The sequence below is a fragment of the Seriola lalandi genome, unplaced genomic scaffold (assembly GCF_002814215.2).
Source record: "Seriola lalandi dorsalis isolate HSWRI2012SDOR001 ecotype SW California unplaced genomic scaffold, Sedor1 jcf7180002054840, whole genome shotgun sequence".
NCBI lineage: Eukaryota > Metazoa > Chordata > Actinopteri > Carangiformes > Carangidae > Seriola > Seriola lalandi.
The window spans coordinates 543,846-561,598 of NW_019525393.1; the positions used below are offsets into that span (position 1 = coordinate 543,846).

Genomic DNA, 17,753 nt, shown 5'->3' on the forward strand with positions numbered 1-17,753 from the left:
AACAGAGCAAAAGTGCATAGAGGAACTTTGGTCACATACAGACCTTGACCAATACTACTAGAGATTCAACAGGATATTTGCTTGGTACCACCTAAAAATCTCCCTGATATTATAATTAAATCGATTCAGCACTTATGACAGTGTCCATAAAAGGAGAATAGCTTGAGCATCATATGGCAAACACTCTTATCTGTTGGCTTCATATCAGCACATATTGCATTTGTAACCTCAAAACTGTTGTTTCTGTTTTTCCATAAAAAATATTTTACTGCCTGTTTTCCAACCAGGTACACCTTCTACGATGGCCCTCCTTTTGCCACAGGTCTACCCCACTATGGTCACATCCTGGCCGGCACCATCAAGGACATTGTTACTCGCTTTGCCCACCAGAGCGGCTTCCATGTGGACCGGCGCTTTGGCTGGGACTGCCACGGTCTGCCTGTGGTAAGATTTTCTCTCTGCTGGATATTGTTAAAATCTTTTTTTACTGAAACATCCATGCAGTTTTACAGATTTATGTTTGATTTAATTATGTGTCTCATGCCCTGTGTGTTTTTATAGGAGTATGAGATTGATAAAACATTGGGGATCAAAGGGCCTGAAGATGTGGCCAAGATGGGCATTGCTGAGTACAACAAGCAGTGCAGAAATATTGTCATGAGATACTCCAACGAGTGGGAGGTGAGCATACAAGGAAGAATAATATGCTCATTTGAGAAACCTTTGTAACCATACTTATGTAGAACAAATGTGGGGTTTTTTTTTTGTATGGGAGGAGAATATCTTTTTAATTTCGCATTCCTTAGCCTTAATAAAGACGGACCTAAACATAATAGTGTATGAGTTGCCCTGCAGAATCTTGGCATATGACCATTATATTCTTTTGACTTATTATGTTTTTGCTTCTTTTTGTTCCCAGATTTCAGTGAGGCGAATGGGAAGGTGGATTGACTTCAAGAATGACTACAAGACTCTCTACCCATGGTTCATGGAGACTGTCTGGTATGGATGTCAGAAAATGTGCCATTTTATATTTACAAGATAGATAATTTGTATTCTACTGAATTGAGTATCTACTCAACTTTGTAATTTCTTTAACTTTAACAATTAGCTACCTGAAGGGAATCTGGTTTGTTTTCAGGCATTTAACACTTGATAACAATGACGAGCCACAATCTGAGTATAGTAAATATACTGTATAAAGCAGCATAAAAGTAACAAATACAATAAAAATTAGACTAAATCCATGTCTGGATCTGTCCTCTTATGTACCATTACTTTGTTTTTACTTTGTTTGTTTTTTTACTGTTTTCTTTTCACTCATACAGGTGGGTGTTCAAACAATTGTATGACAAGGGTCTGGTGTACCGAGGTGTCAAAGTCATGCCTTTCTCCACTGCCTGCAACACCCCTCTCTCCAACTTTGAGTCCCACCAGAACTACAAGGTTGGTAGAAATTATAACCACGTCACAGCTCTGCTTGTCTAATAATTATAACAAGTATTCAATATTATTTATCTCCTGAGATGGTGATAGGATCAGAGAGAGCAGAGAGTTTGGGGGAAAAAAAACAAACTGAACTGACCAAATCTGTGTTTCATTTTTGTCTGCAGGACGTTCAGGATCCATCTGTGATCGTCTGCTTCCCGCTGGTTGAGAATCAAGATGTTGCTTTGATTGCCTGGACGACAACACCCTGGACACTGCCGAGCAACCTGGCCCTCTGCGTCAACCCGGAGCTCATATATGTCAAAGTCAAAGGTGAGAGACAAAACTTGACATGAATGCTGTGTCTCAGTGTCATACTACACACTAATTGTATACAGCATGTACTACAAACAGCACTAATCTTTATAGTATACTGTTTTTGTGCTTAGTACACAAGAAATCAGAATGGTTTTATCCTAACAGGACCTTATATAATACTTGCCCTGTTGGACCTCCATCAAACTGTGATGTTCTGATACAGCAAGAGACAGCAAATTGTTTTTCCAACATTTAGTAATTTGTTGTTTTCTGATGTTTTCCTGGAGCTATCTCACCACTATCCACAGTTACTTTAATTTTTTTCCAGATGTGAATAGCTCCTCCGCTTCCTTTGTACATTGCAGTTTATGAGACAAATGTCCATCAACAGTGTCCTCAAAAATAGAGCTGTTTTATTAAATATGCATATTGACACTCTTAAGTATATTTATTTTGTCACTTTTCCACTCGAAACCTGCTTAGAACTGGTGCGTAGTATGAAACTAGGACACAGCTTAGGTTGTTGAAAAATCAGGGTTTAGTTACCCATGCCGATATAAACAACCACTGATGTGCTGAAAAGAAAAAGCCAATGTTTGGTTACTACCATCTGTACTTTCTTAAAGTGATTCTTGCGGGAAAAAAGAGGAAATAACTGCTCACACATCCTGCTGACTAACATGTTTGTGTTGAGGATTACTTGAATTACTGGGGTTGGTAGTTTTGTTGAATGATGTTGCTTAAATACTGTTGCCTAAGGCCAGAGTTTTTTGACTAAAAATCTTGTTTCCCTTGTGGGTTTAGTGTTTTGGACCTCAGTATCTGCTGATGGTTGTTTTTATTCAGAAAGAACAAACAGGAACAAATTAGCAGTGGAGGAGTGCTGCCTTGGAAAATTGTACCCAGAGGAAAGGATTTCTGTACCATAATGTGTTGGTGGACTTTCTGGCTTTTGGCTGTGTGTTGGCTGATAAAATAACACTGTTTTTTGTCGTATGATAAGGGACTCTCTGTCAGTGGAACTTGTTTTTTATCTGAAACCAACCAGATGCTCCACATTCACAAACACTAACCTGATGCTAAGGCATGACTGATGTTAACATGGGCTCAGGAAAAATGTTATCTGTCCTCCATGTGAATCTAGACTCACCCACGTAAAATGGACCTGTCATATCTAAACAACACTGTTAAATAAAGTGTACCCACTATGCTAATGCTTTCTTATACAAGCTGCACTAAGAAGTGCTTTCTCAATTTTTAGAGGTAAATTAATAAGGGCACCATCTGAAATGGATTTCTTTGTAAGGACACCATCTGAGGTCCAACCTGGAACCGGCTTCACTAAATAAAATCTCAAAGCATAGTCAAAAACTGAAGCAGATTTAAGATGAGTAAGTTTCCTCTAACTTTAATAATATTGAAACGGTGTCTTTAATCAAGTATTTGTGCTTCAACACCACATTGCTATACGCTCACTTGCCAGTTTATTTGGTACACCTGAAATCAGTCAGTGTAATACATCAGCCCTGCATAAATCCTACCTCATGAAGGTCGTGAAGTTCAGTTTGTGTTGAAACTGTTTTAGAGAGGTGTTTATGACTTTATGGTAATTTTGGATTATGTACTTGATTTTACTTAATTGATAGAAAATTAATGGATGACAATTTTGTAGGGCTGTAATGACTCTTTTCATTATCAATTAGTCAGTGTCTTATTTTCTCAATTAATTGATAGATTGTCTAATAATTTACCACAGCACTAAGTTGGATTTTAGCCTGTTAATAAGTAAACATCAATTTTGGATCTGAAAACTGAAGATGAGGATTTTTTTCATTCTTTCTGCCTTTTACAGACTGAACAAAAATATTTGATGCATAAAAATACTCCTCAATTCCAGCATAATACGTCCAACCTCTTTGCTCACGTTACACTTATCTATTAACATAGTTTCAAGCCAACTGTAGAAAACAGCCAGATTTTGAAAGTATCTTTATTAGCATATCTTTTAGGCCTTTTCCACAACAGAAATTTTGAGTTGTCATAGTAGGAAAAGCACAGGTGTTAGTAATAACATTAACAATGGCTCTGTTCTATTCAGGTGTCCCAGTAAGCCATGACAGTGTAACAGGGAACCAGTATGCACAATACCAGGACCCTGACCCTGACACAGCTAATGGGATTTATCCATCATTAATTTTCTTATTTGAACCTGTGTTTTTCTTATTGTGACATTTAAATATGAGTTCAGCTGAAAAGGTGTATTGTCGTAACTGGAACTGCAGGTTTTAGTGTGTGTGACATATAAATGTGTGTGTTGTTCAGACCTGAGAAATGTGGATGAACCTCAAATCAGGTCACTTAAAATAAGTGTTGTCCTTGTTCAAATATAAAAAAAAGAATACTCCAGAGAGGTGGCTACTGTTTTTTTGTTACCCTCCTGTTGTAGTTTTTGGTTCCCTGTGAGAGAAACTGCTGGGTTTTTAAAAGGATGACCTAGATTCCTACAAGCCTGTCATGGCCTCTTTGATCCTGCAGGGGGCACTGTTGAAACACAGTCTGTCATTGTCATTGCACCTCTTGCTCTGTGCTGCATGGGAGACCGCCTTGGAATACCAATACATTTTTTTTTTTTTTTTTTGGGTATCATCTCAGTCTTTTATCTCCCGTCCCCTCTCGCTCCATCTTCATCCCAATTTTTCCTCTCATTTTCTTATCGCTCTCTTTGTTTCCACATCCACCTGTTTTTGTCCTCGTTTTCCCTCTCTGTGTCTTTTGTGTGTGTCTCTCTCTCTTCCCCTCACTGCCTTTGTCTCTGTTTGAGTTTGGTGCCGTCAGTAGCGACAGGTCTGAGCTGTGCAGTCATTTGTCACACCACGGAGGGGAAGAAACATCTTTTATTGATGCTGCCCCCTTCTCTCTCTCTCTTTTTGTGTCTCACCGGCTCAGGCCATTTGATTTTTGCCCTCTTCACAACTGTTGTGCCTTCTGGTTTCAACCTCTCCTCCCTTTTTTTTCCTAAAATCCCCATTTGTTCATTTTTTCCAGGAGGGTTTAGCTTCCCAAAATGTCAGTTATCCCACATGAACTTTTCAACAGCATCGGATTAATTTAGCTCAGTTTCAGTCGAATGGTTGTAGCTACATGATGGGCTACTTACCTGACCTTGACTTTATGGCTGGCTGGATTATTATGAAGCAAGACTTGACATTCAGGTTTAGCAGACTTGCATGTGGCATGGCTGTTAGGTATGTGGATTTGAACCATGTTTGATGAGTTGCTGTTTACCATACATCATATTCAGTTCAATAAACATTAAATCACTCTGCAGGGGTGATTTAGATTGCAGACTTTAAAAAATGACCAGAGCGCAAAAAATCATTTCACATCATATTGATCAGTATCTTCATTCCCACTTCATTTCATGCACTGTGAGGTTTGAAAGCTGCACCGAAAAGAAAAAGGAGGACAAATACAAGCAGTTGCGGGGATTTTTTATTTTAATGGAGTAGTTGCTTCCTCAAGACAACTGCCGGAAAGCCACGAGAGACTGGATGTCCCAAAATTTCCTCCATCTGTATGAGGATAAAACAGATCCTCATCATAGAGACCCTGGCCTGCACCAAAACCCTGGGACCTTTTGATCTCAAATATCAAACACAGTAAAAATTTAGGCATAACTTTTGGTTCTAGTCTAAATTTTCCCAAGCAATTTAAGAGGCTTGTGCTTTTTGCATTTAACAAATACTTCTGTCTGTTTTTTGAATGTGCTAAAAAATTCAATCATGCTTTGGTCTCACTCTAATTCTTTATACTTTTGCCTTAGTCAAGGAGCTGTAGCTCGTCTGCAGATGGATCTAAATGCTGCAGCTCGTTTTATTACTGTGAAAAAGAGCAGGAAGCACAGTGCTGGCCTCTCTCCATTGGCTACCAGTGGAATTAAGATCAGATATACAGTCTTAGTTATGGTCTATCAGGCTGTACATTGTGAAGGCCTGGAGTACATCTCTGAGTTGTCCACAATCTCTCTGGTCAGCGAATCGGCGCCTTTTGGATGTTTCCAGGGCCCCGACTCAAAATGAAGGGAGAAAACTCAAAACCCACTTATATTCCATTGCTTTTCTTAACTTTTTTTTTTTTCCATTTTGCATTATTTTGTCTGTTTTTGTTTTGAACACATTTTCTTGGGGGGGGGGGTGTGTTTTTATATCTATGTGATGCTTTGTGCTGTTTGATGCCTTTGGTTTCTGAAGCACTTAATAACATTTGTTTTGAAAGCTGCTGTATAAATACATCTTACTTACTAGATTTACTGCATACTGTTTAGAGGCTTTGCAAAATGGTGTGAAAATCTTTGCTTTATTACTCAGCAAATGCATTCACATGTTTTTTTTTTTCTGTTCGTCTCTCAGATAACACCACAGAAAAGACCTACATTATGATGGAGGCCAGGTTGGGAGCACTGTTTAAGTCAGAGAGCGAATACACTCTGCTGGACAAGTGAGTACGCAAGAGCTACCTAAAAAAAACTGAAAAAATGACTAATACATTAAATTTAGATACTTAAGCATAAGGGCAGCCAAAATACAACAGTGCTTTGCTGAGTTGCTGGTTAGACCACAAATAGCGACGTGAGAATACTGTAGAACACAGTGGGGTGCTTCATCTAAAAGGTTGTTCATTTTCAGGTTGCATGGCAGTGCAGGATCTGTCGAGCACTTTTAATAGCCCTGTTGGTTAGTGTTAGTTTGAGAATGCTTTTTGTCAATACTTTTGTTGATTTAATTTTTTTGTTATTACTATTTATATATTAATTATTACTGATAAAGCTACAATTTGAGCACAGGTTATTTGGTGACAACCTGAGTTCTGTTAACTGTCTCATGCTGCTTTTGGAAAACAATATTCCTGTTATAGTATACACTGCACAGCTATAGTTGGCAAATACTGCTAATTGGCATTGAAGCTAATTATGACAAAACCCTTGTAGCAGTGTTACATTAATGTAGTTGCCTCAAAGCTACTGTGTTTTTCTGTTTGGTGTTTACATCAGTTTAGTTAGCAATAAATGTAGTTCATACAAGTGACAATGATGAACCTTTCAGCAAACTGAAGATGGTTGTGGAAATGGATGTTAATAACAAGTGACAAGTGATTCTGTAGCTGGAACACTGAAACCTGTAAACTTGATAAGTTAATAAAAGTCAGACCTAGCTGCTGTCTTTCAGTGAGCGCCAGACTTGTGTTCTAACTTGTATTCTCCTGAGCTATAACTTGTCTTCCAGAGTTGAGAAACAAATGAAAAAGTTAGCGACGGGAGAATTAGCAGAGGTGTATTTTACCAGCTGAGGGTTTGCAGCGGAAAGCAAATCCAATTCCCAATTTCCCAGTTCACTGGATGATTCTGGAGCAAAGGGAAAGTGCAGAATGGAGTAGGGGAAAAAAATGAGATGAAGAAAACACCTGAGTGCATAAAGAATACAGAGTGTACTGAAACCTGATGGAGCATATTTCCAGGCATGATTTATACCCACTCGTCCCATATATTAGACAGATTAACCAGCTATAAAATATTGAAAAATGTTGAACCCTGGCAGGAACCTCTTCTTCCACAAGGACACAGTGTTCCCATACACAGGGAAATGTCTATTTTGAATGATAATTCTAAAAACAGTATATCATGACTGACTCAGTTGCCAGCAGATACTTAAATGGTGATTTTAGGAGAGTTTTCATCTTCCCCAGGTTTTTACCAAGTTTAAGATTAATTAATCACGATTAATCTCAAGAACAACACATTGTTATCAGACTGGTTATCAAACTGATAATCATTCATTCCAAAATAATGGTAGTCTAATAATGTTGTAGTAATGTCTGTATGTTCTTGTGCACAAAAAGGATCATTGTTCTTTACTGCCTAATAATATTTGATATTTCACTGATGTTCAACGCCAACATTGTTTTAAGAGAGTTGTGATTCTAAATAAAATGTATGTCCCTGTATGTTGTTTGAGGCAGGTTTTCTGTTGGTTTGTCAGAGAAAAAATATGGTTATTGAAAGAAGGATTTTAAATGTGTTTTATGTATTTTTTAGATTTCCTGGCAAGATGTTGAAAGGGAAAAAATACAAGCCTCTCTTCGAGTACTTTGCCGAGGTTTGTAGAGTCTGTGTTCTTGTTCCTTCCAGTTTCACATTTCTGTGTGTTTGTCACAGAATGAAGACAGACCTATGTCTCACTTTAATTCCACCATCTCTGACCACAAACTGACATCTCTGCTTACATTTTCTAAATCTGTCTCTCAATCTTTCTCTTACTATCTGTGGCTGTACCTCTTTTGCTTCTTCACCACTCACTCCCCTTCATCTTATTCTCCTCATCCTCGTTTCCCTTCAGTGTGGGGAGAAAGGAGCATTCCAGGTGGTGATGGATAACTACGTCAAGGAGGAGGAGGGCACAGGAGTGGTCCACCAGGCACCGTATTTTGGAGCTGTAAGTTTTGTCTTTAAACACTTTCCTGATTTTTTTATTTATTTATTTATTTTTATTTTTCCTTGGGGTTTGTTTCAACCACAGAAAAACTTTGTTACATAATGTGACTTTGTGTCTGTTACTACTGGTACTATTTTTTTGATCAGTGGATTAATCCTTAGAATTAATCAGCACAATGACTGTACTTAACCAAAATTACAGAATTACAGGCATGCTATCATGGCAGGAAAAAAAGTTAACAGAAGCAGTTAATCAGTACATACTAACAAGTCCTTTACAAATATTTGTTGTTGTTGTCGTTGCTGATAAATGTCCAGACCAGTCAGATACTAATGAATCCTGGATATAAATTGACAGTTTATCAGAGTACCAACCAAAACACAATCCAGAGTATCTAGATAATATACTGATACGGTGATACGAACAATGGTGGCCCCTGTCTTCCTTTTATTACAATGTACACATCTTCCCTGTGTGATTTGGAATGAGAAGTTCAGAACTATACCTAATACTTGTGAAAGCTAGCCTCTAGTAAGCTTGTTTTTCTAAGCTTACTGCAGTTGCCCATATGGAGCTCACTCTGGGGGAAAACAAGGTCACCTTTGTCTAGTGTAACTTTATGGTTGGCTTCCCTGCCATCCTAGGTAAAAAAAAAACAAAAGGCATCCAGGAGTGTTTAGTCTTTTCTGTCTCCCTGGAAGCACTGCCTTTATGTTACCAGTTCTATTATGTTCTGTTTTCTGGCAGCGTTTCTGCATTTGCTTGTGTTTTCAGAAATTGCAGCTGGTTTTCTAGTGTTGTTGTCGCAGTGGTTAACAGGTTTTCTCAATTTACTTGTTATTTTCTCCTGTGGGATTATTTTGAGTGCTTTTAGCCATTACAAGGTTAGCTCCTGTTAACACACGTTGGATTATATATATATCACTTAACAGGCGGACGTAGTACTAAACCCCAAACAAGATTTGCTCATGAAAGTGACGATGACAGTAACAATATTTTTCATTAGTCATGAAAAGATTTGGTGGTTCTGAAGCTGAGTTGAAGGTCGAGACACATTTTATCAGGACTGATGAGGGCCCACAGGTCTTTTTACGATTTTATGAAATATTTGTATTGAATAGTACCATATTGGTGTATTACTAGAGTCTAGAGGCCAATTCAGTCGTGCTGTCAGAGGTATTGGGTCACTGCTAATAGGTTAGATGCCCTTGTCAAGGGCAGATGGATGCCCCTGTGGCTGTAGCCAGCTGTGGATACACACTCAGCTTTCTCTTCTGCACTCTCTCATCTCTCTTACATTTACATTTGCATTTAAATGTTTGATATTTATTTAGCTTCAGATTCTGTTATTTAGTGATCACATTCTCATTGATTAATTGGTGGAAATCTGAAACACAAATGCGTTTGCATGTCCCCTCAAGACGTATGGCGAGAAGAAACGCACTGCCGAACTACATTTTTCAAATTTTATGTTGTTATGACTAGATGTGAAATGACCCTGTGAGCCATCCATCTTGGACCTTGACAGCGTGTTTGAATACAAAATACATTTACAGCTGGACAGTACTCAGATCTTTCATGCATAGCTGTCACATACCAGTGATGCTTGTTTCAACACTGCAAAAAGTGTCTGGCTCAACAAGGAATTCAATATGAAGTCATTACATATCTTTAATCTAGTGGCTGCCAATGGTCTTAGATAATTATTTATGTTTTCTATATGTCGTCAGTTTGGAGAAACAAACAAATGGAATGATCTTGAAATGAACCAGGTCACTATTAATATCAAGATAATGTAATGTTTAAAAAAAGCAAAATAAGAAATACATTCTCAAGGTGCAATATTATGTTACAGTACATGTTTTGTAATGATGGAGTTTGCAGTGAAGTATATTAGGAAGTCTTTATGCATTTATCAAAACTGTCTCTAAACTGTGTATTATTTTCTCTGTAGGATGATTACAGGGTGTGCACTGAATACAACATCATCCAGAGGGACCAGGCTCCTATCTGCCCTGTGGACGCCTCAGGCTGCTTCACTTCAGAGGTCACTGACTTTGCGGGACAGTATGTCAAAGTGAGTGACACAAAAGACATTTACATGTAGATTAGGTTTGCAGACATTTCAGGCATTCTACCCCGGATACGATACACGGGATAAATCCCTCACGAATATTGATAGCTGGTTTAATTCAACATTTCATTTTCTGCATTCTGGATACCCACTTTCCTATTCCTCTCCATTTCCTCTGTTAATATCTGGAAAGTCCATCTTTTTGAAATGATTTTTCCTCTTTCATTCTGCACAGTAATGTGCCTTTTCTTCTCGGTTATAGGTTTAATGCTTTTTAGAATTATGATATGTAGTAACTGAAATGAAAATATTAAATATTTATCTTGCTTTTCCAAACGTTATTTAAAATTATTCTTTAGCTGCATGACATGGTGATATGGAGGCAGCTGAGGGAATCTGTCACAAAGTTGACGTAAAGGAAAACCTGCTGCCAAAGCACATTGTCACTGTTTACCAAGTTCAAGTTCTATTTGTCATTCGCACAATCTGTCAAGAACAGCTGTACAGTGAAATAATTGTGGAGAGACTCAGGTATTCTACAGCTATACATAAAAAGCGGCCACAATAATAAGTACATATTGTAATAATAATAACAAGTGCACTGGATGCAATCTTCCTCCCTGTCACACCCAACTTCATAACCATCCTAAGTGGATAGTGAGTGAAAAATAGCTGCCATGCATGATCTGATCACTATTTCACATCCTGGCGCAAAGGCTAGGGAGTGGACTCGACCCGCCTGGCCACTAACATTACAGCGTTAGCTAATAAAGAGTATGCAGCCACAGTTCTCTGAAAGTCTGTCATAATCCACTTTTGAATCATGTCAAAACTAAGCGTGAGTTTCAAGACTCTCTGAGACATTCTTTATCGCCGAATAAAAACTCTGAGGTGATCAGAGGGAGCGTCAGTCGCGGCGTGGTCCATGCAAAGAGAATCAGAGCGAGCAGCTGTTCTTCTGTAAACTGAAAAACAAAACAGTATTTACACAACATGAGAGCTGCATCTTACACCCAGAAGAGCCTGCAAGTTAGCGGGTCTGGCAGCAGAGTGAGGGTTCAGAGCCCGTCGCCATCCCGGTGCCGCGGATCCTCATACGACAGCCGTGGACGCTCAGGTTATCGCGGCACCGCCATCGAGTTGGGCACAGAGATACATCAGCAACATGCCAATGAGAAAGAGGAAATGCAGGAACTCAATGTCAAGTTTGCAGGATACATTGAGAAGGTCCAGGCACTAGAGCAGCGAAATGCTGCTCTTCAAGCTGAGCTGGCTTCCCTGCAGAGCCGCTACAAGGGAGGGCCCACAGGCATCGGAGAAGAATATGAGCTCAAGTTCAAAGAGGTGCGGGAGCTGATTGAGACCCTGACCAATGAGAAGGGAGCAGCTGATATTGAAAGAGGCTACATTGAAGAAGAGATTGACGTGTGGCGACTAAAGCTGGAGGAAGAGCTGGCACTCAAAGAAGAAGCAGAAATGATCCTGAGAGAGTTTCGCCAGGACGTTGACAACGCGACACTGCAGAAGGCTGAGCTGGAGAGGCGCATTGAACAACTGGTGGCCGAGATAGAGTTTCTCAAGAAGCTGCATGATGAAGAGGTAGCTGACATCATGAAGCAGATTGAGGATGCAAAGATTACTGCCGAAATGGATGGCGATCGTCCTGACCTGGCTGCCTACCTGCGCAACATGCGTGCAGAGATAGAGGCCGTCGCTGCCCGCAACGTCCAGGAAGCTGAGAAGTGGTATAAGACCAAGTTTGACACCCTCAAGGAGCATGCTGGCAAACACGAAGAACAGATGAAGACCATGAAAGATGAGATCACGACCTTCCACAACCAGGTGACAGACCTGCAGAACCAGATTGATGGGCTGAGAGCTCGCAACGCTGCCCTGGAGCAGCAGCTGGAGGATATGGAGATGTCCCACTTTGATAAGGTGGGGGGCCTGGAGGGTGTCATCGCTCAGTTGGAGGCCCAGCTCTGCGAAACCAAACTGGAGATGACCAAGTATCTCCAAGACTACCAGGAACTGCTGCACATTAAGCTCAAGCTGGATGCAGAGATCGCCACCTACAGGAAGCTGCTGGAAGGAGAGGAGCAGAGGCTTGGAATTGCCAAAGATGTCTAAATATCCAGGGTGAGAGGAGCAGGAGGTCCAAAGCAGCAGCAGCAGAGCATTGTGGAGTGGAGAGATTATTTCATTCTAGTTAAAAAGACTCTATATTCTTCCCTATTGCCTATTTTTCAACACCAGTGCCAATATGACACATGAGTTTCAGTGCGGATAGCAAAATGATACTTTGCTACCAGCTTTCTGTACTTGACAGTTTTGATATTCTGGTGTTACGGGCACATTTGTCTTTGTATCAGAAATTGATACCCATCCCTCCCATCCCTATCATTTACTTTGCCACACCCTGATCCCCGTTATCCTCACATATTTGCTTGCTTCCCAGTTCTTCCTACTTTTCAAAATCAACCCTCCTTCATTTTTTCATTTCCCTAACTCCAGTTCCCCTCCCGTTTCTGTTTTTTCGGCATCTCTCCTTGTTCCTACCCTTTTCCTTACTCCTGCTCCTACAGTACTCCTGCTAAATTTAACAACCACCCCTCCTTTTCCTGTCAAGTCGACCCCGCTGTTATACCTCTGTCGCTTCCCTTCGCTGCAGCTGCTCACTTTTTGCCATCACTGCTTCTCTTGATCCATGTTTCGGATCCCACCACCTTCACATTAAAATACATTTGTTCTGCCTTGATGTGTCACATCTCTGCCCAAACAAAGCAGAACAAATAGCCTAAGTGTTATGACTGGTCTTCACAGTCCACCCAGATTTCCCCTAAATGTTTTGACAAGACACAACTATTGACAATTTACACTAATGTTGACCAACTGTAACTTAATAAAGATTGAAGTGAGTGCATACAAAATAATGCAGTGATGATTTTTCTTTTCTCCTGTGTGACTTGTTGTCCTCTTCCTTGATGTTTCTTTCTTACTCTCTTTCTTTCAAACTTTATTTTTCCCCGTGCTCTCTATTTGTCTCTTAACCTTCCTCCACCCTTATTTTAAACTGGAGTACAGGAAATGGGCATAAAAACATTTCTTTATGAATCAGGCCCAGTAAAAGTAAATTTTTTTTTTTTTTTTTATTTTTTTAGTAAATTTGCTTTTTGCTTTATCTTGTAGTTGAAGTTGTTAAGTTGAAGATACCGAAATTGTCACTAAGAATTAAAATGATAGGTTGCTATATGTTGATTATTTTCCACAGCATGCAGGCTGGGTTTGATACTTAAGCAGCGGTAGTTCAAAATATTAAACACGAGTTAAATTACTGTTTTGGAAATGATAACTCTGCTAATTAATTATGTTTCATGGCAAAGAGTTTCTAAAAGAGTCACAAATGTGTGTGAGTAATTTAGTGGCATATAGAGTAACCCCCAAGTGGCCCGGTGGTAAAAAGGTCTGTTCTCTCAGTGAGCTGCAGGTGAAGTCCCAGTGAGTGTCCACATCACAAGTGTACTCTCATGTTTTAATGAGCTTGGGTCAGGGCATAACAAAATTTACTCCTGACTGAGAAAGTTTAAAACCTCTCTCTACAAAGAGGTCATGACCAACAGTGTGCCAAGCACCTTGCTGAAAAGTCATATTTATGAGCCACCTGTGAATTGCACTGTGAGCTCGGTTAGAGGGAGATGAAATAGCCCATGATAAGTCACGGGGTTGATCGCATATTTGATTGTTTGCCGTAAACAAGAGCAGGATGACAAAACACACAATTTCTCCCTACTTGTTTTGTGATATTTATCACAGAGTAGAGCTTGACCTCGGCTGCAAATTTACCTTGAATTCTCTTCAGTGTAGTATTTAGCCATGGTGTGTTCAAGGATGCAGAGGCATCTTCACCAAGGAAGAAAATTTTGTGACATATCTGGAGGGAACACAGGAATGTTTACCATGTTTTGGTTTCTCTTTGCACCTAAGAAAGAACAAAAAACACAAAATTAATATGGTGAGATGCAAAAGAGCACTGGGAGTATGTGGCAGATCAATCAGAATGCTTAATGAAAACAAAAGTTGGAACACATAAATTATTTTTTTAATGTGGTTTCCACTCCATTTTTTTGTGTCTCGTCCACTTTTCACGCGTTTTTTCATGGTTAAAATAAAAAACAAACTTTAAATGTGTTTCAAGGGCAACTTAACATCATCTGAAAATCCTGTGTTTGCTGACCTCCAGTGGTTTAGCATCTCACCCTTGCTGCAGTGATACTCAGGTCTACCACAGGCTCCGTCAGTACTCTGTGACATCACATGCGGGTGTAGTTACAGGTGCAGCATGGCACACTTTGGACTACACCATACCTTACCCATTAGTGAGACCGGATGTGGTCAGAGGTGAAACACTCCTCAGCTTTTTTCTTTTTTATAACTTAAATTTTTATTGAGTTTTCACATGTAAATAGACAAAACAATACAGCAAACAAGTTACAGATTAGAATAACAATAATAGTAACATTAACAAACTGTCTGGAGATGATCCTCTATTCAGTCCACTGTTCCATTCGGCATTTGTTCAGTTGGTGTCACGTCTCATGTAAGTCTTCCATCTTTCCCAGTTCTTTTCAAATACATTCTCTTTGATCCTTAAAAGATATGTCAATTTTTCCATAACATAGATCCTGGACAATTTCCAACCACTGTTCCTGTTTCGGGGCATTTACATTGAGCCAGTTTCTTGTGACTGCTTTTTTACTTGCTGCGAGTAACACTTTAGTCAAGTACAGATCTTCTCTCGTTACAACCTTTCCAATATTCCCAAGATACATCACTGGGCAAGTATTTGGGATTTCATATCCCAGAACATTTTTTACTACTAAATTTACATTTTGCCAGTATATCTTCATTTTTGTACAGTTCCAGAAGATGTGTGCATGGTCTGCCTCCACATTCCCGCACAGTCTCCAGCAGTTTTGTTGTGTGGCGAGTTGCCTAGATTTTATTTTTGGTGTTATAAAATATCGAGTTAGATTTTTCCAGCAGAACTCCCTCCATATTAATGAATTTGTAGATGTACATTGTGTCTCGCACATGTGGTACCATTCATCCTCTTGTATTTGGATCTTTAGTTCTGCTTCCCATTTTGCTTTTATATAGAGGGTTGAGTCCCCTCTGCTCTCTCCCATAGCTCGGTAAAAAGCAGAGATGGGCCGAGACCCCTTCTGTTTGTATGAATCCATAATGACTCCAATCACCTTGTTTATAGTTGCAACTAGCCTTATCTCTTTTGTGAAATAATCTCTTAACTGCATGTATCTATAGAAGTCTTTGTTTTCGAGGCTGTACTTTGTCTTTAGCTCTTGGAAGCTTAGAAATTCCCCACCTTCTGAAACCGTACACATTGCTGTCATTCCTTTTTGTGTCCATTCTTTGAATACTGGATCGTGCGTCCCTGGTATGAATTTTGGATCGTATGTGAACCACTTCAGTGTGCATATATTCCTCTTGAGTTTGTATTTTCTTATTACAACCCTCCATATTTCTAGTGTGAATGCGACTATTGGGTTCATAGCATGTCTCAATGCACCCATCAGATGCTTATCCCCCACAAATATCTGGGTCTGATAACCCTGTGTTTCCCTTTCCATTTCCTGCCATTTAGACTCATAATCAGGTCTACACCAACAGGCCAGAGGCCTGAGTTGAGCAGCATAAAAATATTCTTTGAGGTTAGGCAAGGCCATTCCACCCTTACTTTTAGGTAGTTGGAGGGTCGTGAATTTTATTCTTGGTTTTTTTTTATTCCAAATGAATCTAGAGATCATTTTGTCCCAGGCTATAAATTTGTTTTGGGGGATATTAATTGGCAGTGCTTGAAATAAATATAACAATTTCGGTAGAATATTCATTTTGACCGTTTGTATTCTAGCACTGAAGTCCAACGGAAGGGTAGACCACCTTTCAATGTCCCTTTGTATGTTTTTTTCAGTTTCACTATAGTTGTTTTCCAACATGTCGGTAAGTGTTTTAGTCAAAGTTACACCAAGATACTTCATTGTTTTAGAATTCCATTTCAAATTATATGCATCTCTTATTTGTCGGGATGGAGAATAATTCAACGAGAGAATTTGTGTTTTTGATATATTCAGTTTATATCCTGAGTAGTATTCATACGTTTCCAGTAGAGACATTAGGTGTGGGAAACATCTGTCCGGCTGTTCAAGGAAAATAATGACATCATCCGCAAAAAGGCCAATGATGTGTTCTGTCCCCCCTACACTGACACCCTGCAGTTCCTCACTCTGCCTTATTGCCTGCGCTAAAGGCTCAACATATAAAGCGAAGAGGGTAGGTGACAGAAAGCAACCTTGTCTTGTCCCCCTCTCCAACTGAATCGTATTTGACAGGCTTCCGTTTACTCTGATCCTAGCTGTGGGCTCTTGATAAATAGTTTTAATATATCGGATTACATTTTCATTGAAGCCAAATCTCTTTAGAACCTCATACAAGAATGACCAACTAACACTATCAAATGCCTTTTCGGCATCCAAACTAACCAGAACTGTACTTGCACCACTTTTTTGGGCGTTGTCTAAGATATAGAGGGTTCTTCTAATATTATCATGTGTTTGGCGTCCTTTAATAAACCCGGTTTGGTCTTCATCAATCAAGTCCGGTATGAGGGTCTCAAATCTTTTGCAAATAATTGATGTAAATAGTTTGTAGTCTACATTTAAAAGTGAAATCGGCCTATAGTTTTTGCATTCTTCTTTATCTTTGCCTTCTTTAGGTAGAACGGTAATAATTGCTTCTTTCCACGATGGGGGGGCCCTGCCCTCTTTAAGAGTCCAGTTAAAGCAGGACAGAAGCAAGGGTGTTAGCTCCTTCCGAAAGGCCTTATACCATTCCGATGGAAACCCATCGCTGCCTGGTGATTTACTAGCTTTTAACCTACTAATTGCAGCTTCCAGCTCCTTAACTGTAAGTTGCGACATAATAGTGTCATTCTGTGTCTCACCAATAGATGGCAAGTCAAGTGAGTCAAGAAAACTTCTAATTGTTTTTTCATCGGCTGATAGTGGTTTAGAATAAAGTTTCTTGTAATATTCTTCAAATATTCTTTCTATTTCCTCTGGTTCATGTGTTAATTGGTTGGTTTGAGGGTTCCTTATTTTATGAATTGTGTTAATGGCCTGCTGTTTCCGCAGGCGTCTAGCTAAAAGTCTTGTTGCTTTTGGGCCTGATTCATAGTAGGTCTGCTTTACAAACCTTGCCCTCTTTTCTATATCTGTCCTGAGTATCTCATTTATCTCTTCCCTTGCCTTCTTTATTTGTTGTAGTCCAGACTGATTTTCTGTATTTTTATGTTTCTTCTCCAATTCTTGTAGTTTTTCTACTTTGTGTTTATATATAGCTAACCGAGCCTTCTTTTGTGATGTTGTCAA

At 39.4% G+C, this 17,753-nt stretch overlaps 2 protein-coding genes across 2 annotated transcripts in view; both read left to right on the plus strand.

Moving 5' to 3' along the window:
* iars1 (isoleucyl-tRNA synthetase 1) overlaps window positions 1-17,753 on the plus strand; it is a 59,908-nt gene that overhangs the window by 2,002 nt on the left and 40,153 nt on the right. Inside the window, exons 3-11 of the mRNA XM_023426787.2 lie at window positions 288-444; window positions 562-681; window positions 920-1,002; window positions 1,329-1,446; window positions 1,614-1,761; window positions 6,156-6,243; window positions 7,838-7,898; window positions 8,139-8,234; window positions 10,189-10,311. Coding sequence (XP_023282555.1) covers window positions 288-444; window positions 562-681; window positions 920-1,002; window positions 1,329-1,446; window positions 1,614-1,761; window positions 6,156-6,243; window positions 7,838-7,898; window positions 8,139-8,234; window positions 10,189-10,311 — 994 coding nt within the window. The remainder of the gene's footprint in view (window positions 1-287; window positions 445-561; window positions 682-919; window positions 1,003-1,328; window positions 1,447-1,613; window positions 1,762-6,155; window positions 6,244-7,837; window positions 7,899-8,138; window positions 8,235-10,188; window positions 10,312-17,753) is intronic.
* Window positions 10,336-13,258, plus strand: vimr1 (vimentin-related 1). Its single transcript, XM_023426788.2, has one exon. The coding sequence runs from the start codon at window positions 11,302-11,304 to the stop codon at window positions 12,436-12,438; it is 1,137 nt and encodes a 378-aa protein (XP_023282556.1). The 5' UTR covers window positions 10,336-11,301; the 3' UTR covers window positions 12,439-13,258.

Excerpts from the sequence above, each read along its gene's own strand:
- vimr1 (XM_023426788.2), top strand. The coding sequence starts at position 11,302 with ATGAGAGCTGCATCTTACACCCAGAAGAGCCTGCAAGTTAGCGGGTCT.